This window comes from Oncorhynchus gorbuscha, linkage group LG10 (assembly GCF_021184085.1).
Source record: "Oncorhynchus gorbuscha isolate QuinsamMale2020 ecotype Even-year linkage group LG10, OgorEven_v1.0, whole genome shotgun sequence".
In the NCBI taxonomy this organism is placed as follows: domain Eukaryota; kingdom Metazoa; phylum Chordata; class Actinopteri; order Salmoniformes; family Salmonidae; genus Oncorhynchus; species Oncorhynchus gorbuscha.
Genome location: NC_060182.1, coordinates 25114425 through 25141850, shown reverse-complemented (window position 1 = coordinate 25141850; position 27426 = coordinate 25114425). Strand labels below are relative to the sequence as shown.

General features: G+C 44.9%; 1 protein-coding gene across 1 annotated transcript in view; it reads left to right on the top strand.

Annotated features, from left to right (window-relative positions):
- Window positions 1-1007: 1007 nt before the first annotated feature.
- The window catches only part of LOC124045742 (semaphorin-3G-like), a 101289-nt gene continuing 74870 nt past the window's right edge, over window positions 1008-27426 (top strand). The window contains exon 1 of the mRNA XM_046365318.1: window positions 1008-1394. Within this exon, the coding sequence (XP_046221274.1) occupies window positions 1286-1394 (109 nt within the window). The 5' untranslated portion in view covers window positions 1008-1285. The remainder of the gene's footprint in view (window positions 1395-27426) is intronic.

Here is a 27426-nt window from a genome sequence, read left to right as displayed (position 1 = left end):
AAGGGACGTTTGTTTTTTTGCTGAGTTTAGTTAATGATATTTATTGGATACAGATGCACGAATGCGCGCACACACACACACACACACACACACACACACACACACACACACACACACACACACACACACACACACACACACACACACACACACACACACACACACACACACACACACACACACACACACACACACACACACACACACACACACACACACACACACACACACACACACACAGAATATAAGCAGTTCAACATTCTCTATGACATTCTCAATCATACTACTTCTGATCTGGAGGACTCACTAAACACAAATGCTTGGCTTGTAGATGATGTCTCTGCGTTGTAGTGTGCCCCTGGATATCTGTACATTTAAAAAATCTATCGAAAATTGTGCCGTCTGATCTTCTTATTATAAGCAATTTGAAACGATTTATAGTTTTACTTTTACTTTTGATACACAAGTATATTTGAGCAATTGCATTTACTTTTGATACTTAAGTATATTTAAAATCAGATACTTTTAAACTTTTACTCAAGTATTCTTTTTCTTGGTGACTTTCACTTTTGCTTGAGTCATTTTCTATGAGGGTATCTTTACTTTTACTTAAGTATGACAATTGGGTACTTTTTACACCACTAATTGTTACTTTGTTCAATATTTTTTTCAGTTAAATGTAAATCCTTTAAGGTCTTCTTGAGATTGCATCACTTTGCCCCAAATATCCAATGGTACTTCTTGCGCACAGACCATGATAATTTATTCGTTTCACTTTATGTTAGGTTAAAATACCTAAACAGACGCAAGGTTTGAGCTTTACTCAATTACAGCCCCTCGTCGACAAAATAATGCAACAAACGTATTTATCACATAGTGTGTAAAGTGGACTCTCCGATGAGCATTTTCGTTGAGAGCGTGTCTGGCAAGAGGCGGGTCGCTTGGAACGCTTCCCTTTGCTGACTGCTGCTCTGTTCTCTTGCTCCTCCAGAGAAAGGCGGGGTTGTATAGCGAAGTCTGTTCAGAGGTAGAAACAAACCCACGCTGTCAAGCCGGGCACAGAGAGAGTGGTGGACCCGGAACAAACTAATATCTGAGAAAATTATGCACGGAGTCTAGATACAGGAGTGACTGAGTCCTTCACGTTTATGACAAACACTTTTATAACTTATGAAAATACAGTTCTACAATCATTTTGAATTTAAATATTCGTTTGTTACAGAGGTGAATTGCAAAACTTCCCAAACTCAAAGATCTATCGAAATTCAAAAGGACATTTCCAAGGATGAAGGAATTATCATATTTCTGCCAGCGGATGATTCGGTTTGCTCTTCTTCTAACAACAGTCTCAGCTACCAAGATGAACGTACCACGACTCAGACTTTCATACAAAGGTAAAATACATGCAAATACATTCATTTGATCACATTTATGTTTTCTGGTCAGCTATATTGATTATTATTATTTTTTTCAAATGTTTATTATTTCAACAACGTCTAAAACCCGGATGGGGAGGAACGTTTTGTCCGATCTAGGCTTACAACTGGTGAATAATTAAATTATTATTTTGCCTAATAGTCTATTCATATTCAACTATGTGTCATCATTTGAAAATAGATTTAGACAGAATGCGCACAAGGTGTTTGAACATGTGCATTACTTTTTCCAGGGCGTGTATGTGAATTATAGCCTATTGCTTTGTATCCATTATTAGGCTACCCACTCCCATGTAAGCACATGAAAGTTGAAGAATGTAGGCTAGTGTGTGTTTGCGTTTGTGTTCGCCTGTGTTTTCGACAAGACATATCACAGACGCCAGGGCTCTCCACAGAGCAGAGCCATTCAACGCGTGTGAGCCCAATTGTGGGCAACAGTATGAATTTCTTAAAGGTGTGTTGCAAATAATATTGTAGAGTATTATAGGCCTATGCTTGCACAATTCAGACAATGGGATAAAGGCAATTAAATATATTGGTGTTAATGAAATTATATTCTATGTGCTGTTGAATTCAATGTAATCTACATAATTTATTGGACAATAAGAAATACAGTATGTTCTATTGTTCAGTTCATGAGAACATGAGTTAATGTGTAAGATTTTTGAGAACATTGAAAACATTATATAGGCCTAGATACAAAAGAAATACAATATTCTATAGGTATATTATAGCTACAAATTTAGCTTCTGAGTGTTTTTAATGCACAGGCCTGTTTTATATAATGAGTTAAATATTTTAATTCCTCAGTGTTATAACCTACATCCCACGCACAGGCTTCTTGGAGGGTCTTGTCAAGGGGGGAAATGATTGTTTAAATATGGTTGATTGTGGTCTACTGTAGGCAGCGAGCGGTTTAGTCGAAGCCCTACATTTAGTTTGTTGGTTTTAACGTGAATACATCGCTGAACTTTCTCCCTGGAGGGATTTTTGGTGTATTGCGGTCGGGCACACCGTGGCGCGCGATTCGTTTATTTCATTCCTGCGCCGCAATTAAGTTTTATAGAGCGAGCGGACACTGCTGTTCGAGACGGAAACCTCTAGGCTCTGTCTTCGCACACTCAACTATGACAATATATGGATTCATAATGTATTATCTAACCACTTACATTCAACTGCTGTTTTATCTGCGGCTCATAGACTAGAGTGGGATAAATCAATCTCACAAGGTTAGAAATGTGGAATTATGGTTGTACATGCTTGAACGTGTGATACCCCTGAGTATCTTTGTCATCTCAGGCTGCCTGTATATGTATATGCTTGATTTAGCGGGAACATAGAGTTGTAATTTCCTGGTCAGTGTTCACAAACATGGCCCTTCTCCAGTCCCAGTGGGTCTGCAAGCATTAATGATAAAAGTCAAACGGGATTTCCTCCTGTTGGACGAGATGTTTTCAATAGAAAATAATTATGCTCATATTTTCTTTATCCTGTTGCTGAAAAAATGGCACATCTGACTGACTTGTAAAATGTAGCTGGTATTGACTCAAATCTTTCCCCTAGCCAGATCCCACTATAAAGCCCTGAGATATCATCCTTGACTGGGGATTTAGAGGCAATTTTAAAAAAGGAAAAAAGTGTAATTATCTTATTTAATCAATTAGTATGGGTATTTAAAAAAGGAAGGGGTACTAAGCAGCACTCCTTCCTCTGAATCACCACTACCTCTCCTTCCTCTGAATCACCACTACCTCTCCTTCCTCTGAATCACCACTACCTCTCCTTCCCTCCATCTGTTACATCCCTCCCCCCATCTACTCCTTCACTCAAAGATAATCATCAGACTGTTAAGCCTCCAATCGGTCCTTCAGACTAGAGTCCCAGGTCCCTCTAACCCTCCCCTTTACTCCTCAACCCCCCTTCACCTCCCCATTCCCCCCTCCCCTCCCTCTCACCCTCTTCGCCCCCTGGTGGTATTGGTTGATGTTGGTATTGGATCTGGTGGTGCCCCTGCCTCCTGCTCTGTGTGATTAGTCTGGGTGTCAGGCTGGATGGATGGTTGGTGTCGGAGCAGGCAGTGTTTGTGATGTGAAGTGGGGAACCCCTGGTGGTGGGCTCTTAAAGTGGGTCTGGGTCCCCGGGGATGGGGGTCTAGGGGCCGGGTGTGTACTAGGGGTCTCAGGGGGTGTCATTGTAGCCCCAGGTCTGTTCTGTGTGTGCTGGTGAGTGTTTGTAGATGGAGAACCCCAGCCCCCTGGCCCTCTGTCTCCTCACCTTCCACCATGTCCTCCCTTCTCCCCATCCTCCCCCTCCTCTGCCCCATCAGGCATATGCAGACCTCAGCAGGGTAAATAAGCCTGTACACGCTCAAATGCACTGACACAAACAGTCGTACACACACGCACGCACGCACGCACGCACGCACGCACGCACGCACACACACACACACACACACACACACACACACACACACACACACACACACACACACACACACACACACACACACACACACACACACACACACACACACACACACACACACACACACACACACTCTCTTTGCTCACATGTACACAAGCACAAATACACACATAAACACAGGGCTCCTCATCTTCATCCACTTTGAAAGGATTCAATTTGTTTGCAGAGTACTGCAGATGGAGAGGCTGTTTGTTTTAATTCATTAATGCGTTTGTTTTACAGTGTTTCCCAGATGTTGTTGAGGGGGGATTGAGAAGGAGCTGAATAATCTGTCATTGTCTGGAGATCAGAGGCTGGAATGTTGGGTGTTTCCATCCCTCTCTCTCTAGCTCCCCAGACTTCTGCAATCATCTAGAAACATAAGGAAAAAGAAAAAGGGTCTCAGAAACCAATCCAGTTGGATCATCACACCAATTAACAGCATACTGTACAGCTCCGAGAGTGAAATACGGAGTTAAACCTTTTGGTGTACAGAGATTGACAGAATTGGAGTGGACTAGCTCCTGCTGACATTGCCTCTCAGCTCAACTCCAGGAGTGTGTTTAGAGTGTGTATCCATGAAAATTGTCATTATCGAATCACTTTAGGAAAGCAGAAGCTCAAGAAAGTCTGAGGAGTTGTTCTAATTAAGCAATAACTAAGGGCTGTTCTTAGGCCCAGAGGTGCCTTATTACAGTTTTAAACTGGTTACCAACATAATTAAATCTGTAAAAATATATGTTTTATCATACCCTTGCTATACGGTCTGATATAGAGCTCGAACCACCCAGTTTATAATATAGACTGTCTACCATTGAGTGGTGGATTGTTCTAGAATGTCCATCAACAATGTCTGTGTGTTCCAGTATCTCAAAAAACAAGATGGCTGCCTTGCTGCTGCTATGCAGGAATGGTGACAGTAGCAGGTAGCTATCTGCTAGACGCCCGACACCTCGGCGCTGTCGTCTCTTCTCTTATCACACTCTGTGACGCTCTCACACGTGTGTGTCTGGTGTCTGAGCCCTGATAAAGTGTCACCATGTCTGCCACCTCTGCCGCAGCACTCTGAAGTTACAGCTCCCAGACGACAATGCCGTCAGATCACACAGCACCGACAGAGGAGTGGAGAGAGGGAGAGGAACACATGAGATGTGTGAAAGAGGAGAGGGAGGCTGGGAAAATGTAAGAGAGAAAGAAATTGCCTGAGAAAAGGTTCCACTTGTCAGACCTATGGAAACTCTCCGGACTCTGGCAAACCTATTGTGTTTTTATTTATACCTATAAAGGAAATTACAATGAAGTGATGTTGAGGAAGACATATTTCTTGTCAGGACAGATCATTTGACGTGGAACCAGAGGGTTTTTGTAATGCCTCATCAAGTCAGTGAAAGCAGGTGGAGTTATGAACTCTACGCAACCTCTCCTCAGACCCCTTCTACTCCTCAGACCCCCTCTACTCTCAGCACCCCCAATATCTTCCAGTCCCAGTAAGGGCATGTCAGTATGACTGGGAAGTAATGATTACACAGCCATGGCTGGAGCTCCATCATGAGAGACCCGTGGCTTCCTCCAGTCCAGTGGTGACTATCACTGAGAGCTATACACGGCCTCTAATTAGGTAACATGCCTTTCTCCCCCCGTTTCCCTTGCTCCTCTCCCCATACTGTCTCATCTGGTCGGGGTCTGGGCTTTTCGGTCTGTAATGGCCAGGTTCCGTATTGAGTGGAGAGTGATCTGATGTTGAGATGTTTTCAGTGTTTAGATTTGGTTCTGATAAGCTACAGTTACTGTACTGTGTTGGTCTATCCAAGTCACTAAGGGCTAACTTTGGGCTTTCCCATGCATTTAGCCGTTCTGTTTGGAGTCATGTCCATTTGATTCATTTCACACACAAACACACACACACACACACACACACACACACACACACACACACACACACACACACACACACACACACACACACACACACACACACACACACACACACACACACACACACACACACACACACACACACACACACACACACACACACACACACACACACACACACACTCTGATAGACTCATCTCTTGGTCTGTTTCTTTAACCTCTCCGTAGATCATTGTCTGTGGAACCATTAGGGTCCAGCTGAGCCGCAGCATTTAACAAACTAAAGCAGCACCATAGAGAACAGCTGGGTCAGTGTGGCAGGCCTCTAGAGGCCTGGCTCTATAGGAGGACTGTGTGTGTGTTAAGGGAATGTTAGGGAAAAGAGAGGGATTGATGAATGCATGAATGGAGAGGATGGTGGTATAGCGATGGCAGGAGGATACAAGGAGGGCTAGCAATGTGTGTGTGTGTGTTGGTGTGTGAGAGAGAGAGATTGTCTGTGCAAGTCTGTTTGTCTATATACACACTATACATTACAGCATAAGTCTCTGTGTGTCATCTGTATTTTTGATTGTGTGTGTGCGTGTGTATTGTATATGTGTATAAATCAGTGATGTGTATAAACGCTGGATTACTGAGGACACTGTATTGAAACCATCATGCAGCCATATTGGTACTCCTCCTCAATTATATAAAAAGAGTTTGGAAGCTATAGAAAAACATTAATCAATGTCTAAATTCGTTTTTGACACATCCTTCCTGTTTGCCCCTGTCCGGGGATATCATTGGATGGGGCCACAGTGTCTCCTGACCCTTCCTGTCTCAGCCTCCAGTATTTATGCTGCAGTAGTTTATGTGTCGGGGGGCTAGGGTCAGTTTGTTATATCTGGAGTACTTCTCCTGTCTTATCCGGTGTCCTGTGTGAATTTTCGGTATGCTCTCTCTAATTCTCTCTTTCTCTCTTTCTTTCTCTCTCTCGGAGGACCTGAGCCCTAGGACCATGCCTCAGGACTACCTGGCATGATGACTCCTTGCTGTCCCCAGTCCACCTGGCCGTGCTGCTGCTCCAGTTTAAACTGTTCTGCCTGCGGCTATGGAATCCTGTCCTGTTCACCAGACGTGCTACCTGTCCCAGACCTTTTATTTGACCATGCTGGTTATTTATGAACATTTGAACATCTTGGCCATGTTCTGTTATAATCTCCACCCGGCACAGCCAGAAGAGGAATGGCCACCCCTCATAGCCTGGTTCCTCTCTAGGTTTCTTCCTAGGTTTTGGCCTTTCTAGGGAGTTTTTACTAGCCAACGTGCTTCTACACCTGCATTGCTTGCTGTTTGGGGTTTTAGGCTGGGTTTCTGTACAGCACTTTGAGATATCAGCTGATGTACGAAGGGCTATATAAATACATTTGATTTGAATTTGATTTGAGTTATTATATTACAAAAACCTTAATGTGAACATTTAAATGAAATTATGTGAGCTAAACATAAAAACCGTTTTCCTAAAAGTATTATTTTTTTAGAGACTACTAATGTTACTATCCCCTAACCTTAACCCTTAACCACACTGTTAACCTTGTGCCTAACCCTAATCTTAATCTAATATTTTTCTGTTATAGACTTTGTGGCTGTGTTAACTAGTGGACTATGCTTTACAGATGTAGACTGAGTGTAGCTCCAGATTGGATTAGATTTAGGCTGGTGACGCCATTACAGTTTGTTGCTCCTAGTTCACTGTTTTAGTCAGACTCAGACATGAGTTAGCTACCACCATAGCTGAATCCATTATTTAGTTTTGCCCTATAAAATACAGAATATACTTGTATGAGCTACGAACTAACTTGCAAATCCGACTTGTAGTCTAACGTTAGCTAGCATGTAGCTAGCTAGCTAGCCTGCCTCGCTACTATTATCAAATGATAACGTTACATAACCAACAGTATCTCTTTTCTTTCAAGGGCCAGATTAATCGATTCCCCTCAATGAAGGGAACCGAAGTGGGAAGAGGGGCACTTGCACGTGGAGCTTGGCAAAAGGGGGTATGATTTCTTGACATCACTGAGGATCCAAACTTGTTTTGGATGAGAATGACTTTATGACCAAAATTATCCTATTTACACATTGTAGTCAATTTTGACACTAGAATAACTGTTTCTGACTCGTATCGATGCCACATAGACCTTTTTAAAGGGATTAGTTCCTGTCGGCTCTCGGTTTCTTCATAAAAGGCTCTCCCTCTCCTAGTCTTGTGTAAACAGCTCAGACCTCTGCATATTTCATCATATTTCATTGGAGAGAAAGAGAGAGCAAGAGGTCCTGCTTGGCCCGTAGTGCAGGCAAAGTAAGGAGGGAGAACATTTGAGAAAAATAGGTCTGGAGTTTGAGGAGGAGGGAGGAGTATTTACTTTAGGCTTTCAACCTACAGCAATCCCTGCATTCACTGTTACTCTGTGAGGAGTGAGTGGGGTTTGTATATTTTCTGACTGCTGGTGGGGTTGGCCCTTTCTGCCGTGGCTAGTTGACCCGGTGAGAGAGTTAGTGAACAGGGCTACAGTTTCAACCGGGGTCGCAGGGCCGTAGTCCTGGGGGTCTCATTGGGCTATGGTACTGGGGGCAAATGAAACAGAGGATTGGTAGAGTGGAAGGAAGGTCCTGTGGTCTCAGTGTGTTGGTCTGGGTGAGGCTACGTTTGTAGGTGTAATGTTGAGTATTGTAGAATTAGATTGAATGAGGAATTAACTTGGAGTCTGTCTGTATGTTGTCTCTGTGCGTGTGTGTGTGTTAGTCAGTTAGTGTAATGTGTGTGCATATACATGTGTCTACCCATGTCTTCGCACTAGAGATCCAGAGTTGTGTGGCTGTGGGCCAGTGAAAGGTGAGCAGGAGAAAGCGTGGGGTGATGGGAACCCCCTCTGAGAGCGTTAACAGCGCACGGGGAACAAAGTTAGTGTCGCTCACAATGATGTGCGTCGCTGTGAACAATCCCCCCCCACTGCAGGCTGCATTTGGACACAGACTTTGTTGGGACATGGACTTTGTTCCTCGTGTGCTGTGAACGCTCTCAGAGGAGGTTCCCATCACCCCACGCTTTCTGGGGCGGCAGGTAGCCTAGTGGTTAGAGCAATGGGCCAGTAACCAAGAGGTTGCTGGCAAGGTAAAAATCTGTTGTTCTGCCCCTGACCAAGGCAGTTAACCCACTGTTCCTAGGCCGTCATTGTAAATAAAGAATTTGTTCCTCACTGACTTGCCTAGTTAAATAAAGGTATAATAAAAAATTGTCTCAGCAATCAATTCATTCTACCCTGGAGCTGCTGACAGGAAGTGCCAAGAGCAACAACGGCCGCTGCATTTGATATAAACTCAGCAAAAAAAGAAACGTCCTCTCACTGTCAACTGCGTATATTTTCAGCAAACTTAACAAGTGTAAATAGTTGTATGAACACAGAAAGATTCAACAACTGAGACATAAACTGAACATGTTCCACAGACATGTGACAAACATAAATTGAATAATGTGTCCCTGAACAAAGGCGGGGTCAAAATCAAAAGTAACAGTCAGGATCTGGTGTGGCCACCAGCTGCATTAAGTACTGCAGTGCATCTCCTCTTCATGGACTGCACCAGATATGCCAGTTCCCGGACATTTCTAGGGGGAATGGCCCTAGCCTCCCATCCAACAGGTCCCTGACGTGCTCAATGGGATTGAGAAAGAGTGCTCTTCGCTGGCCAACACTGATATTCCTATCTTGCAGAAAATCAAGAAAAGAACGAGCAGTATGGCTGGTGGCATTGTCATGCTGCAGGGTCATGTCAGGATGAGCCTGCAGGAAGGGTATCACATGAGGGAGGAGGATGTCTTCCCTGTAAAGCACAACGTTGAGATTGCCTGCAATGACAACAAGCTCAGTCCGATGATGCTGTGACACACCGCCTCAGACCATGACGGACCCTCCACCTCCAAATCGATCCTGCTCCAGAGTACAGGCCTCAGTGTAACGCTCATTCCTTCGACGATAAACGCAAATCAAATTAAAGTTTATTTGTCACATGCACCGAATACAACAGGTGTAGTAGACCTTACAGTGAAATGCTCTAACCAATCGTGCGGGACAACAAAAAAAGGAAAATAAAAAGTGTGTGTGTAGGTAAGTAAAGAAATAAAACAACAGTAAAAAGACATTTGAAAAAAGAGTAGCAAGTTATCTACAGACACCTGTTAGTCAGGCTTATTGAGGTAGTATGTACATGTAGGAAATGTTAAAGTGACTATGCATATATGATGAACAGAGAGTAGCAGAAGCGTAAAAAATAGGGGTTTGGCGGGTGGTGGGGCACAATGCCGATAGCCCGGTTAGCTAATGTGCGGGAGCACTGGTTGGTCGGGCCATTTAGGTAGTATGTACATGAATGTATTGTTAAAGTGACTATGCATATAAGATAAACAGAGAATAGCAGCAGTGTAAAAGAGGGGTTGGAGGGGGGGGGGGGCACACAATGCAAATAGTCCCGGGTAACCATTTGGTTACTTGTTCAGGAGTCTTATGGCTTGGGGGTAAAAACTGTTGAGAAGTCTTTTTGTCCTAGACTTGGCACTCCGGTACCGCTTGCCATGCGGTAGTAGATAGGACAGTCTATGACTGGGATGGCTGGGGTCTTCCTCTGACACCACCTGGTGTAGAGGTCCTGGATGGCAGGCAGCTTTGCCCCAGCGATGTACTGGGACGAACGCACTACCCTCTGAAGTGCCTTGCGTTCGGAGGCCGAGCAATTACCGTACCAGGCAGTGATGCAACCGGTCAGGATGCTCTCAATAGTGCAGCTGTAGAACATTTTGAGGCTCTCAGGAATAATGCCAAATCTTTTTAGTTTCCTGAGGGCTTTGTCATGCCCTCTTCACGACTGTCTTGGTGTGTTTGGACCAATCTAGTTTGTTGTTGATGTGGACACCAAGGAATTTGAAGCTCTCAACCTGCTCCACTACAGCCCCGTCGATGAGAATGGGGACGTGCTCGGTGCTCCTTTTCCTGTACTCCACAATCTCCTTAGTGTTGGTTAAGTTGAGGGATAGGTTGTTATTCTGGCACCACCAGGCCAGGTCTCAGACCTCCTCCCTATAGGCTGTTTCGTCGTTGTCGGTAATCAGGCCTACCACTGTTGTGTCGTCAGCAAACTTAATGATGGTGTTGGAGTTGTGCCTGACCATGCAGTCGTGGGTGAACAGGGAGTACAGGAGAGGACTGACTGAGCACGCACCCCTGGGGAGCTCCAGTGTTGAGGATCAGCGTGGCAGATATGTTGCTACCTACCCTCACCACCTGGGGGCGGCCTGTCAGAAAGTCCAGGATCCAGTTGCAGAGGGAGGTGTTTGGTCCCAGGATCCTTAGCTTGGTGATGAGCTTTGAGGGTACTATGGTGTTGAACGCTGAGCTGTAGTCAATGAACAGCATTCTCACATAGGTGTTCCTTTTGTTCAGGTGGGAAAGGGCAGTGTGGAGTGCAATAGAGATGGCATCATCTGTGGATCTGTTTGGGGGGCTAGCTGTCTAAATCGCCGTGACCCCCAAACCAACCACTCCACTCACTGGACTCTTTTGATCACCCGACTAAGGATGCCTCTCCTTAATGTCAATATGTCTTGTCCATTGCTGTTCTGGTTAGTGTTTATTGGCTTATTTCACTGTAGAGCCTCTAGTCCCACTATACCTTATCCAATTTATTAGTTCCACCACCCACACATGCAATGACATCTCCTGGTTTCAATGATGTTTCTAGAGACAATATCTCTCTCTTCATCACTCAATACCTAGGTTTACCTCCACTGTATTCACATCCTACCATACCTTTGTCTGTACATTATTGATTATTGATGCTATTTTATTGCCCCCAGAAACCTCCTTTTACTCTCTGTTCCAGACGTTCTAGACGTCCAATTCTTATTGCTTTTTGCCGTACCCTTATTCTTCTCCTCCTATGTTCCTCTGGCGATGTAGAGGTGAATCCAGGCCCTGCAGTGCCTAGCTCCACTCCTATTCCCCAGGCGTTCTCTTTTGATGACTTCTGTAACCGTAATAGCCTTGGTTTCATGCATGTTAACATTAGAAGCCTCCTCCCTAAGTTTGTTCTATTCACTGCTTTAGCACACTCTGCCAACCCGGATGTTCTAGCTGTGTCTGAATCCTGGCTTAGGAAGACCACCAAAAATTCTGAAATTTTCATTCCAAATTACAACATTTTCAGACATGATAGAACTGCCAAAGGGGGCGGTGTTGCAATCTACTGCAAAGATATTCTGCAGAGTTCTGTCCTACTATCCAGGTCTGTACCCAAACAATTTGAACTTCTACTTTTAAAAATCCACCTCTCTAAAAACAAGTCTCTCACCGTTGCCGCCTGCTATAGACCACCCTCTGCCCCCAGCTGTGCTCTGGACACCATATGTGAACTGATTGCCCCCCATCTATCTTCAGAGCTCGTGCTGCTAGGCGACCTAAACTGGAACATGCTTAACACCCCAGCCATCCTACAATCTAAATTTGATGCCCTCAATCTCACTCAAATTATCAATGAACCTACCAGGTACCCCCCCAAAGCCTTAAACACGGGCACCCTCATAGATATCATCCTAACCAACTTCCCCTCTAAATACACTTCTGCTGTCTTCAACCAAGATCTCAGCGATCACTGCCTCATTGCCTGCATCCGTAATGGGTCAGCGGTCAAACGACCTCCACTCATCACTGTAAAACGCTCCCTGAAACACTTCAGCGAGCAGGCCTTTCTAATCGACCTGGCCGGGGTATCCTGGAAGGATATTGATCTCATCCCGTCAGTAGAGGATGCCTGGATATTTAAAAAAATGCCTTCCTAACCATCTTAAATAAACATGCCCCATTCAAGAAATTTAGAACCAGGAACAGATATAGCCCTTGGTTCTCCCCAGACCTGACTGCCCTTAACCAACACAAAAACATCCTATGGCTTTCTGCATTAGCATCGAACAGCCCCGTGATATGCAGCTGTTCAGGGAAGCTAGAAACCGTTATACACAGGCAGTTAGAAAAGCCAAGGCTAGCTTTTTCAAGCAGAAATTTGCTTCCTGCAACACTAACTCAGAAAAGTTCTGGGACACTGTAAAGTCCATGGAGAATAAGAACACCTCCTCCCAGCTGCCCACTGCACTGAAGATAGGAAACACTGTCACCACTGATAAATCCACCATAATTGAGAATTTCAATAAGCATTTTTCTACGGCTGGTCATGCTTTCCACCTGGCTACTCCTACCCCGGTCAACAGCACTGCACCCCCAACAGCAACTCGCCCAAGCCTTCCCCATTTCTCCTTCTCCCAAATCCATTCAGCTGATGTTCTGAAAAATCTGGACCCCTACAAATCAGCCGGGCTTGACAATCTGGACCCTTTCTTTCTAAAATTAGCTGCCAAAATTGTTGCCACCCCTATTACTAGCCTGTTCAACCTCTCTTTCGTGTCGTCTGAGATTCCCAAAGATTGGAAAGCAGCTGCGGTCATCCCCCTCTTCAAAGGGGGGGACACTCTTGACCCAAACTGCTACAGACCTACATCTATCCTACCATGCCTTTCTAAGGTCTTCGAAAGCCAAGTCAACAAACAGATTACCGACCATTTCGAATCTCACCATACCTTCTCTGCTATGCAATCTGGTTTCAGAGCTGGTCATGGGTGCACCTCAGCCACGCTCAAGGTCCTAAACGATATCTTAACCGCCATCGATAAGAAACATTACTGTGCAGGCGTATTCATTGATCTGGCCAAGGCTTTCGACTCTGTCAACCACCACATCCTCATCGGCAGACTCGACAGCCTTGGTTTCTCAAATGATTGCCTCGCCTGGTTCACCAACTACTTCTCTGATAGAGTTCAGTGTGTCAAATCGGAGGGTCTGCTGTCCGGACCTCTGGCAGTCTCTATGGGGGTGCCACAGGGTTGAATTCTTGGACCGACTCTCTTCTCTGTATACATCAATGAGGTCGCTCTTGCTGCTGGTGAGTCCCTGATCCACCTCTACGCAGACGACACCATTCTGTATACTTCCGGCCCTTCTTTGGACACTGTGTTAACAACCCTCCAGGCAAGCTTCAATGCCATACAACTCTCCTTCCGTGGCCTCCAATTGCTCTTAAATACAAGTAAAACTAAATGCATGCTCTTCAACCGATCGCTACCTGCACCTACCCGCCTGTCCAACATCACTACTCTGGACGGCTCTGAATACATGGACAACTACAAATACTTAGGTGTCTGGTTAGACTGTAAACTCTCCTTCCAGACCCATATCAAACATCTCCAATCCAAAGTTAAATCTAGAATTGGCTTCCTATTTCGCAACAAAGCATCCTTCACTCATGCTGCCAAACATACCCTTGTAAATCTGACCATCCTACCAATCCTCGACTTTGGCGATGTCATTTACAAAATAGCCTCCAATACCCTACTCAACAAATTGGATGCAGTCTATCACAGTGCAATCCGTTTTGTCACCAAAGCCCCATATACTACCCACCATTGCGACCTGTACGCTCTCGTTGGCTGGCCCTCGCTTCATACTCGTCGCCAAACCCACTGGCTCCATGTCATCTACAAGACCCTGCTAGGTAAAGTACCCCCTTATCTCAGCTCGCTGGTCACCATAGCATCTCCCACCTGTAGCACACGCTCCAGCAGGTATATCTCTCTGTCACCCCCAAAACCAATTCTTTCTTTGGCCGCCTCTCCTTCCAGTTCTCTGCTGCCAATGACTGGAACGAACTACAAAAATCTCTGAAACTGGAAACACTTATCTCCCTCACTAGCTTTAAGCACCAACTGTCAGAGCATCTTACAGATTACTGCACCTGTACATAGCCCACCTATAATTTAGCCCAAACAACTACCTCTTTCCCAACTGTATTTAATTAATTAATTAATTTAGCTCCTTTGCACCCCATTATTTTTATTTCTACTTTGCACATTCTTCCATTGCAAAACTACCATTCCAGTGTTTTACTTGCTATATTATATTTACTTTGCCACCATGGCCTTTTTTGCCTTTACCTCCCTTCTCACCTAATTTGCTCACATTGTATATAGACTTGTTTATACTGTATTATTGACTGTATGTTTGTTTTACTCCATGTGTAACTCTGTGTCGTTGTATCTGTCGAACTGCTTTGCTTTATCTTGGCCAGGTCGCAATTGTAAATGAGAACTTGTTCTCAACTTGCCTACCTGGTTAAATAAAGGTGAAATAAAAATAAATAAAAATGTTGACCTCTTTAAAGGTCTTACTCACGTCGTCCAGAACAGCTGATGCTCTCATGCATTCCTTAGTGTTGTTTGCCTCGAAGCGAGCATAGAAGTGATTTAGCTTGTCTGGTAGGCTGTTGTCATTGGGTAGCTCACGGCTGTGCTTCCCTTTGTAGTCTGTAATAGTTTGCAAGCCCTGCCACATCCGATGAGCGTCGGAGCCGGTGTAGTATAATTCAATCTTAGCCCTGTATTGGCGCTTTGCCTGTTTGATGGTTCGTCGCAGGGCATAGCGGGATTTCTTGTAAGCTTCCAGGTTAGAGTCCCATGCCTTGAAAGTGGCAGCTCTACCCTTTAGCTCAGTGCGAATGTTGCCTGTAATCCATGGCTTCTGGTTGGGGTATGTACGCACAGTCACTGTGGGGACGACGTCCTCAATGCACTTATTAATAAAGCCAGTGACTGATGTGGTGTATTCCTCAATGTCATCGGAAGAATCCCAGAACATGTTCCAGTCTGTGATAGCAAAACAGTCTTGTAGTTTAGCATCTGCTTCATCTGACCATTTTTTTATAGACCGAGTCACGGGTGCTTCCTGCTTAAATTTTTGCTTGTAAGCAGGAATCAGGAGGATAGAGTTGTGGTTGGATTTACCAAATGGAGGGCGAGGGAGAGCTTTGTACGCATCTCTGTGTGTGGAGTACAGGTGATCTAGAATTTCTTTTCCTCTGGTTGTACATTTAACATGTTGATAGAGATTTGGTAGAACTGATTTAAGTTTCCCTGCATTAAAGTCTCCGGCCACTAGGAGCGCCACCTCTGGGTGAGTGGTTTCCTTTTTGCTTATTTCCTCATACACCTGACTTAGTGCGGTCTTAGTGCCAGCATCTGTCTGTGGTTGTAAATAAACAGCCACGAAAAGTATAGCTGAGAACTCTCTAGACAAGTAGCGTGGCCTGCAGTTTATCACAATATACTCTACTTCAGGCGAGCAAAATCTAGAGACTTCCTAAGATTTCGTGCACCAGCTGTTGTTTACACGTTGGCGAGTAATATTGACGGTAACGGCAGCTTTCCCAGTTGTCTTCTGCGGGTCTGGACGAGGCATCCGGCTCTTCTTCCTCTGCGTTGCTTCCTTTTGCGAATAATTGGGATGTCTGTCCTGTGGGGTGTTTGGAGAAAATCGTGTGAGTCCTGCTTGTTGTCGTTGAAGAAATCTTTGTCTAATCCGAGGTGAGTAATCGCTCTCCTGATATCCAGAAGCTCTTTCCTTCCGTAAGATACGGTTGCAGAAACATTATGTACAAAATAATTTACAAATATCGCAAAAACCCCCCACAAAATAGCACAATTGGTTAGGAGACCGTAAAACGGCGGCCATCTCCTCCGACCATCACCCCTGGTGAGACAAAACCACGACTCGTCAGTGAAGAGCACTTTTTGCCAGTCCTGTCTGGTCCAGTGACGGTGGGTTTGTGCCCATAGGCAACGTTGTTGCCGGTGATGTCTGGTGGGGACCTGCCTTACAACATTCCTACATACCCTCAGTCCAGCCTCTCTCAGCCTATTGCGGACAGTCTGAGCACTGATGGAGGGATTGTGCGTTCCTGGTGTAGTTGTAACTCGGGTAGTTGTTGTTGCCATCCTGTACCTGTCCTGCAGGTGCGATGTTCGGATGTACTGATCCTGTGCAGGTGTTGTCACATGTGGTCTGCCACTGCGAGGATGATCACCTGTCCATCCTGTCTCCCTGTAGCGCTGTCTTAGGCTTCTCACAGTACGGACATTGCAATGTATTGCCCTAGCCACATCTGCAGACCTCATGCTTCCTTGCAGCATGCCTAAGGCATGTTCACGCAGGTGAGCAGGGACCCTGAGCACCTTTCTTTTGGTGTTTTTCAGAGTCAGTAGAAAGATCTCTTTAGTGTCCTAAGGTTTCATAACTGTGACCTTAATTGCCTACCATCTTAAGCTGTTAGTGTCTAAACGACCGTTCCACAGGTGCATGTTCAGGAATTGTTTATGGTTCATTGAACAAGCATGGGAAACCGTGTTTAAACCCTTTACAATGAAGATCTGTGAAGTTATTTTGATTTTTACCAATTATCTTTGAAAGACTGGGTCCTGAAAAAGGGACGTTTGTTTTTTTGCTGAGTTTAGTTAATGATATTTATTGGATACAGATGCACGAATGCGCGCACACACACACACACACACACACACACACACACACACACACACACACACACACACACACACACACACACACACACACACACACACACACACACACACACACACACACACACACACACACACACACACACACACACACACACACACACACACACACACACACACACACACACTGCGATACCTCAGCACTCCTGGCGATTACATAGGCCGCCATTAACTTATACTTGAGCCAATACTCCATACAGGCCACGTGTGTGTTAATTAAGAGAGTAGCTCAACATGGGGTGCTTCCTGCCACTGATAGGGAGAGTCAGCTGGTACAGGGGCCAGGGAGACTGCCTGCCTACTAGTGTTTATGCGAGGGTAATTTCTTCATTACAGAGAGAGAGAGGAGGAGGGAGACCTTCTCAGCAGGGTCTGACAAGACTAGCCTGGACTGGACTGGGCATTCCAGTACCCCTCTAGACCCTCCAGAAGTGGCCTGGTTCTTACCCACCTTGTTGGGAAGCACTAGAACATTTGACAGATGATGGACCATTTTATTGGGACGTATCATCACATGCCTGTCCCATTTCACGGCCCTCCATACCAGCCATTCCCAATTCAGCCCTAATTCCCCCATAATGCCAGGTTTAGGATGTTTTATGAGCACTGTGTGTGAACCAGTAAGGTTTGGACTGAGTTTTGGGTGAAACCTCACTCCACTGTGAAAGTCATTGGCAAAGTTTACAGTGTCCTAGGTTGTCCTTCTGGCAAGGGGTTGATTGAGGTCTGGGATGCTGAGGTCACCCTCTCCCCCCTCTCTCCCTCTCCACCCTTTTCTGGTTGGCTCTATAGGGGGATCGTGTGACCCTGTCAGATAAGCGTCCTGAGACGACAGATAAAAGAGATTTTCCTGTGTGTGTGTGTGTGTGTGTGTGTGTGTGTGTGTGTGTGTGTGTGTGTGTGTGTGTGTGTGTGTGTGTGTGTGTGTGTGTGTGTGTGTGTGTGTGTGTGTGTGTGTGTGTGTGTGTGTGTGTGTGTGTGTGTGTGTGTGTGTGTGTGTGTGTGTGTTTGCGTGTCAGTGCGTGTGTGTTTGCGTGTCAGTGTGTCAGTGTCCAGTGGATCCCTTCAGACAGAGCCCTGGCAGTGGTGTGGAGAATGTACTACAGCTCTACCTCAGAATCCACAGGGACAACTTATGTCTCCACTGAGGACCTTCACAACACAATGTGAGGTCTTAGACATAGAATGTCTAAATGGGTTTTTATGAAGCAAAAAAACGAGCTTAGGAGTTGAGGGAAGGCCCAACGCACCTTCAATGTGTACATTACTCTCTCTGTCAAGCAGACACACAGGCACTCCCTCACACATACTCAGTGTAGAGCTTCACCATATAATGCCATAGAAAGGCCAGGTCCATACCAGTCAGTAGTAACCCAGAGTATTGTGTCACCAGCCAAGACAAACACCTGACTTCTGTCCCATAGACTCAAGTAGCCATAATAGACCCCATAGAGATTCACAGTCTCCATACACTGTGGAAGAATCTCGTTTGCATTCTCCTTGCGTCCTCTCTCCTTTCTTCTCTTCTCCTTCTCAAAACCCATTGGAGGAGAAGCTCAGAGGGGAGGGACCTCTGGCATTCTCAACCAATGGGTTTTGAGAAGGAGACGAGGAGAGAGGACCTAAGGACAATGCAGTTGAGATCTTCCCTGTAAATATTATCTAATTAGGAAAGAACAGCTCTGGGGATGATACACAGCACTTATTGTTCTGGGTGAAATTGTTATTTTCCTGCGTGTCTGTGTGTATGTGTGTCTGTGTGTGCGTGCAAGTTTGCTTACTTGTGCGTGTAATATTCTGTGGTCGGTTATATATGACAGGCCCTGAGATGGTAAAGGACACGTGGGCAGAAAATACAGGGCTTTCATGTGTCACGGGCATCTGTGGTGGGGCAGGTGGACACAGATAATGGTGGCAGCCAAGTGGGTCCCCTGTGGGTCCGTGCACAGAGGAGGGGATGGGTAGAATGTATGCACACATGACTGTAAGTCGCTTTGGATAAAAGTGTCTGCTAAATGGCATATATTATTATATTATTAGTCCAGACAATGTGGAAAAGATGGAGGAGGAGGTGGGAGGGTTGATTTGTGTGTAGACCCAGATTCCTGCCATTATTGGCACACAGCAATAATATACAGCAGTGCTAAAACAAGGAACACTGGCCTGGGAAGTATTTTAGTAGTGTAATAACTTTAGTGTATGTGTGTATGAGTGTATGCACGTGTTTATCTATACTTGTGGGGACTAGAAGTCCCAATTGGGGACATTTGGTTAGTCCCCACAAGAGCAAATGCTATTTCTATGGGGTTTAGGGTTAAGGTTAGAATTAGTTTTAGAATTAAGTTTATGGTTAGGTGCTAGGGTTAGGTTTAGGGTTAGATGTAGGGTTAGGGAAAATAGGATCTTGAATAGGACTGAATTGTCTCTCCCCACAAGATTAGTTATACAAGACTGTGTGTGTGTGTGTGTGTGTGTGTGTGTGTGTGTGTGTGTGTGTGTGTGTGTGTGTGTGTGTGTGTGTGTGTGTGTGTGTGTGTGTGTGTGTGTGTGTGTGTGTGTGTGTGTGTGTGTGTGTGGTGTGGTGTGGTGTGGTGTGGTGTGGTGTGGTGTGTGTGTGTCTCTGTGTGTGTGCACTATAAAAAAAGCCAATATAACCAATTGCTTAAACAGCGTGCTACTGTGAGTTGAGTTTACTTTAAAAGGACAAGAATTTGAGCTAATGTGTTCAAGTTTGTTTACTCAGCAAACTCTGCTCAAAGTGAGCTGAATATCAACAAGCTTGTTGAGTAAAATTACAAATTCATGTTTGCTCAAAATCCCTCAAAACTACACCCATCATTATCATACTTCCCACCATAGTTGATTAAACTTATGCCACACAGCGATAAATATCATACATGTTTCTAAAATAATGAAATATGTTAGTTATTGGACTTAATGTACCTGATAGTGAGATGGCTGTCCCAGTTCATATGATTTAGGTAGCTCAATAATCAATCTTGGCAAGGCCTCTGAGAAATATGCAAATAATGTAGAATACATTCTCAAGCGGAATTGTATCTTCACTTTCAAAATTGAGTGATCATACAATTCAACCAGAGAATGTATGTTGGTTCTAATATATCACCAAATTTTAAGCAAACTTACAATCCTATTGCAGCTGATTGCCTTACAATATATTTTTTTACATTGTGTGTGAACCTGTCAGATGGAGGGAGAAGGTGGGTTAGAGCTGTAGCGATGAGAGGCATGAGGTGGAGACAATGAGAGAAGGGATGTGAGTGTTTCACCATAGTGTGGCTACGGGGGTCTAATGGGCATCAGATGTGCCCCTCTACTCTGCCCCTCCCCCATCACCCCCCCATTCCTCACCCTGAGCTCAGAATAACACTCCTCCAGCCAGCCCTTAACACACTAACTACTAACACTGCTTGGCTTGGGGCACAATTTGTACCTACAGATGATACAGTCAGATAGAAGAGCCTTGAGCACTCCCTCACACACAGCCTACTTTTCACCAGCCTCTCTCTCTCTCTCTCTCTCTCTCTGCCTTAGTCTCTCCTTCTCACACTATTTAAATATGTATTTTCCTGTCTAAGCACTGAAATAATACAGCTAGATTGGGGTTATGTCTATGAGAAGCCCCATCCATCAGAATGTCTTTACATACACAGCTGTGATGGAGGAGGAACATGTTGGCATGTAAACCATGTGGCTGAGGCATCCAGAGGATCTGTATTGAATACAATTTCCCAGAAGTGATTGGATGTTATGGTTACAGAGAATGTAGGAAATTGCATGTTGAATGTTTTGTGAGTTTTTTCCCAAGCCTGGAGTTGGTCAGAGGTTACCATTAGGCAAAACGGGTTAACTCATCGTTGTTTCCACGTAATTCCAACCCCCAAAATCTATGTGATGTCGTTGAAGCAACGCGGAAATCTGATTGGATTTGCAAACAGTCATCAACGTAAGGGCATTTAGTAATTTATTCACCCATCTTTTAACCTAAATCTAATGATAGGGTGATATTAGTTGTAGATTTCACGTTGAGTTCATGTTAATTAACAACTTAACCTATAAATCAAAACTAGACGCTGGACTGACGTCTGTGCCCAATGAGCATCATTATCCCTAGTCAAAGTAGGTGGCTGAGGCATCGTCTGGGTCAATGAGCATCATTATCCCTAGTCAAAGTAGGTGGCTGAGGCATCGTCTGGGTCAATGAGCATCCTTATCCCTAGTCAAAGTAGGTGGCTGAGGCATCGTCTGGGTCAATGAGCATCATTATCCCTAGTCAAAGTAGGTGGCTGAGGCATCGTCTGGGTCAATGAGCATCATTATCCCTAGTCAAAGTAGGTGGCTGAGGCATCGTCTGGGTCAATGAGCATCATTATCCCTAGTCAAAGTAGGTGGCTGAGGCGTCGTCTGGGTCAATGAGCATCATTATCCCTAGTCAAAGTAGGTGGCTGAGGCGTCGTCTGGGTCAATGAGCATCATTATCCCTAGTCAAAGTAGGTGGCTGAGGCGTCGTCTGGGTCAATGAGCATCATTATCCCTAGTCAAAGTAGGTGGCTGAGGCATCGTCTGGGTCAATGAGCATCATTATCCCTAGTCAAAGTAGGTGGCTGAGGCATCGTCTGGGTCAATGAGCATCATTATCCCTAGTCAAAGTAGGTGGCTGAGGCATCGTCTGGGTCAATGAGCATCATTATCCCTAGTCAAAGTAGGTGGCTGAGGCATCGTCTGGGTCAATGAGCATCATTATCCCTAGTCAAAGTAGGTGGCTGAGGCATCGTCTGGGTCAATGAGCATCATTATCCCTAGTCAAAGTAGGTGGCTGAGGCATCGTCTGGGTCAATGGTGTTGTGGTTAGCACTCAGACAGACCATAATCAGGGACACTCTGCATTAATATTGAATTGGTATTGGGTTAGTATTTGGATAGTCTGAGTTAGTCTGGGATTTCCTTGGTTAGGCTGTCTTATCTGTTGAATCAATATTATCCCTTGGCTCTGGTGTCAGCTCTGAGGACCATCCAGACAGGGAGGTGGACACACACACACACACACACACACACACACACACACACACACACACACACACACACACACACACACACACACACACACACACACACACACACACACACACACACACACACACACACACACACACACACACACACACACACACACACACACACACACACACACACACACACACACACACTATTACGGGGCATTAGCCTATGGGGTGCCAGTATAGTGCGACCAGATGAAGGGCTCAGACCAGATGTTTACACTCTTAATCCACTGGATAAACAAACAGGAAGTCTGAAGAGGAGGGGAGAGGAGGGGGAGAACCCTCGATAGACTCCCACCCTCCCTGATCCCCTCCTCTCTCTCCCCAGTCTCCAGTGTTTGGTTCCCAAAGCCCCAGTCCCTCAGAGAGTGACCCCTCTTCCTCTGTTTATTTGTGTCTATGGGACACTGCAATGGGAAGAAAGTGGATGTTGGTTAAAAGCTGCATGTAGGAGCATAGTTAGTTTAGTTGAGTTTAAGGCAGAGGGTTTTGCTGTGAAAATCAATATTTGACACATTGACAACAAATGGTTATTACTTAGATTTGGCAAGGATGTTCTTATTTTGGAGCATTGCGTTAATGTAAATGTGGCATATTTATCTCCATATGTACAATGTTCTTTACATTTGGGGTTATTTTTTGGTAACTGTAGGGTTCTAAATGATTTGGCAGATGTTTTACTGTCGTGAGGTTTTTTAAAGAGGTAAAAAGACAGAGAGTTGAAGATGAAGAGCGAAGGAGAAAAAGAGGAGAAGTGTGTGGTGTATGTGTGAAGAATGACTGTTTTCTGAGGCGTCAGGCTGTTACAGTGATAACAAGCTACAGATGAGCTGAAATCTGTTAGGTATTAGCTTGCCGCCACCACCTTTCTGCGCGTGTGTTTGATTGTGTGTGTTTTATGTGTACTGCACAGTATCTTCAGTTTGGGGGGTTTGGGAACAGGGAGAGGAGATAGTGGCTAAAGGAATGGAGTAGGAGCTGCATCACTGATACGTTTCATTTCCTCCTCTCTTGTCAAAACACAGAGGTGAGAGCAGAGCAACAGATCTCGACCTCATAGTTGGCTGTCTCGAGCTTCAACACTCACTTCAGACTGAAATCTATCCTCAGCTCATACAGATCAGTGGAAAACACTGAACCCCTACATGCATTTACAGGTGTACGCTGATAACTTAAAATTAAAACAGTGATTGAATGTCTGCAAGTGTTCAGTTGGACTCTGTTCAGTTGGACTCTGTTCAGTTGGACTCTGTTCAGTTGGACTCTGTTCAGTTAGACACTGTTAAGTTGGACTCTGTTCAGTTAGACACTGTTCAGTTAGACACTGTTCAGTTGGACTCTGTTCAGTTGGACTCTGTTCAGATAGATTCTGTTCAGTTAGACAAATCTTTGTCTGTAACATGATCTGCTACAGAATAGTATTGATGGATGTTTCCTTGTGCTTATACTGTACATGTGTCTCAACCCTACTACCCCTCTAGGTATCTCTCTTCTGTACTGTCTGTATTTGCTAACCTGTCTGTCTCCAGTATATATATAGGTATACATATGTCACCTGTGGCCTTGTGGCTCTCATCTGTGCTTATCTCTGTGCTCCCCTGTCTGTTAGGAATGTTTATCAGTACCCCCCCTCTATTTCTCCCTGTTGATGCTCATGTCTACAGGACCTGTTTTTGTGTCTGTGAGTTAGATCTCCTGTCTGTCAGTTTGTCCGTCCATCCGTATGTCTGTATGCTGAGTCAGTGGTACCTTAGGCTGCGTTCTGTTGGGAGGTAGGCTTAGTCTTTGAATTGGAAAAGGCTTCAAATAACTTTTATAAGGTCTTAATAACAGGCAGCCCTGTTGTTTGGCTTCTGCTGTAGCTATGGTTTCATCAGATTCCAATTAAAGGGGTTGGGTCTGACTCGTGCCACCTCAGCTTTTCCAGTCATATACATTTTATTCACAATTAGGAAATATATGAGGGGAAAAACACTGTAAAATGAAAAGTGTTCTCCAATACTTTCTACAGTTCATTATGGTGATGAGGGATAACTGTGTGTGTGTGTGTGTGTTGGTGTTAAACTGGCTGTTAAAAAGCTGTAATAGTGTTTATGTACATGGGAAGACCAATGCCTAGAGCTTGTATGATATCATCAGTGTATGTCTCTGCATGTCTGTCATCTCTCCGCTGTCACCTTCTCTACTTCTCTACTGAGTCTCTCGGCCTTTCCGCGCGTGCACACACACACACACACACACGCTGATAGACGAACCCCTGTCACTCAGTGCTCCTCAGTGTTCGCTGTGTGATGCACAAGGTCCCCTCTGTACCCAGCAACACCTTGTCCATCTGTGGGGCCCTACAGAGTTCTGGGCGTCAGGTCCTCACAAGACACAGAGAGAGAGAGACACACACCCCACACACAACCCCCCACCCCCAGACACAGAGAGACCCCCCCCCCGAAACACTGGGCTGATCAGGCAAAAACATACAAACCACCACCTCACATCGAACTTGAACTGCGTATCTAGGCCACTCTTGCAGAGAGAGACTGTAGATGTGTTTGTTATTTGATGTTGTTGCCAGAATAGCTGGAGATCCAACAGTGAACTAATGTCTGTGAGACATTAAAGAGTAGAAATGGCAGGCTGAAGAGATGTTTGAAATATAATTACAACACTCCCTGAGCTGAATAATACCTCAGGTACCACTCTGCCTTTTAATGAGCTCAACGCTTCTGATCTGATGGTTAGAGATCAAAGGATGTTCTCTCTCTCTCTCTGAGTTCCACCTCCTGACTCTCGATTGGTTTTGGGAAGAGGGAGATCTGATGTGTACAGACCAGTCTGGCAACACTTCACAGAGACCACCAACAGAGACACACACACACACAAAGTCTTCTCTTACAACACTCCAGCCAAGATGTCAGGGGAGCATGCCTGGCCTCCCTACTGTGCTTTATGTTTATGGTCTGCGTGTGTTTGGTCGATCTGGGTCTGCACTGTAGAGGAGAGCCAGTATGAAGAAGGCCCTGAGTGGGTACTGTGCACACTAAAAAGTAGGGTTCCTCAAGGAACCATATTGTCCCAAATAACCCTTTGAGACCTTCAATGGTTATTTTCAGTTCAAAATAGGATTGTTTCCTATTTTAGTGATGAAGGGTAGTGTAATTCCAGTTGATCTAATCTGTTGTGTTATGCTATGACAGTCCCATTTGGCTTAGTTGGTAGCGCATGGCACTTGCAATGCCAGGGTTGTGGGTTCAATTTCCACCGGGGATCAGTACGAACAAATATGAAAATATATGCACTAACTACTGTACGTCGCTCTGTCTGCTATATGACTGAAATGTTCATAGAAACACATTGTACTGTATATGACTATGGCCAGTCTTGTAAAAAACTCATGTATGGTAATTGAGAATGGTTGACCAGCCATTCCAGAGCTACCACAGCTGATTCAACTTACTAATAAACACAATAATAACACCTATGGACGTTTAACAATATAATATGGCTATTAATCTAGAATTAAAACCATGTATGGTTCTACAAAGAAACTTCCATAAAGGTTCCATAAAGAATCATAAAAAGGGTTCTATTTAGCAGCAAATAGGGTTGTAACCATAGTGGAATCCTTGGGGTTGTAACAATAGCGGAATCCTTGGGGTTAGAACCATAGCGGAATCCTTGGGGTTGTAACCATAGCGGAATCATTGGGGTTGTAATGTAACCATAGCGGAATCCTTGGGGTTGTAACCATAGTGGAATCCTTGGGGTTGTAATGTAACCATAGCGGAATCCTTGGGGTTGTAACCATAGTGGAATCCTTGGGGTTGTAACCATAGCGGAATCCTTGGGATTGTAACCATAGCGGAATCCTTGGAGTTGGTTGTAACCATAGTGGAATCCTTGGGGTCGTAACCATAGCGGAATTCTTGGGGTTGTAACCATAGCGGAATTCTTGGGGTTGTAACCATAGCGGAATTCTTGGGGTTGTAACCATAGCGGAATTATTGGGGTTGTAACCATAGCGGAAACCTTGGGGTTGTAACCATAGCGGAATCCTTGGGGTTGTAACCATAGCGGAATCCTTGGGGTTGTAACCATAGCGGAATCCTAGGGGTTGGTTACAACCATAGTGGAATCCTTGGGGTTGTAACCATAGCGGAATCCTTGGGGTTGTAAACATAGCGGAATCCTTGGGGTTGTAACCATAGCGGAATCCTTGGGGTTGTAACCATAGCGGAATCCTTGGGGTTGTAACCATAGCGGAATCCTAGGGGTTGGTTACAACCATAGTGGAATCCTTGGGGTTGTAACCATAGCGGAATCCTTGGGGTTGTAACCATAGCGGAATCCTTGGGGTTGTAACAATAGCGGAATCCTTGGGGTTAGAACCATAACGGAATCCTTGGGGTTGTAACCATAGCGGAATCATTGGGGTTGTAACCATAACAGAATCCTTGGGGTTGTAATGTAACCATAGCGGAATCCTTTGGGTTGTAACCATAGTTGAATCCTTGGGGCTGTAATGTAACCATAGCGGAATCTTTGGGGTTGTAACCATAGTGGAATCCTTGGGGTTGTAATGTAACCATAGCGGAATCCTTGGGGTTGTAACCATAGCGGAATCCTTGGGATTGTAACCATAGCGGAATCCTTGTGGTTGTAATGTAACCATAACGGAATCCTTGGGGTTGTAACCATAGTGGAATCCTTGGGGTTGTAATGTAACCATAGCGGAATCCTTGGGGTTGTAACCATAGTGGAATCCTTGGGGTTAGAACCATAGCGGAATCCTTGGGGTTGTAACCATAGCGAAATCCTTGGGGTTGTAACCATAGTGGAATCCTTGGGGTTGTAATGTAACCATAGCGGAATCCTTGGGGTTGTAACCATAGTGGAATCCTTGGGGTTGTAATGTAACCATAGCGGAATACTTGGGGTTGTAACCATAGCGGAATCCTTGGGGTTGTAACCATAGCGGAATCCTTGGGGTTGTAACCATAGCGGAATCCTTGGGGTTGTAACTATAGCGGAATCCTTGGGGTTGTAACCATAGCGGAATCCTTGGGGTTGTAAC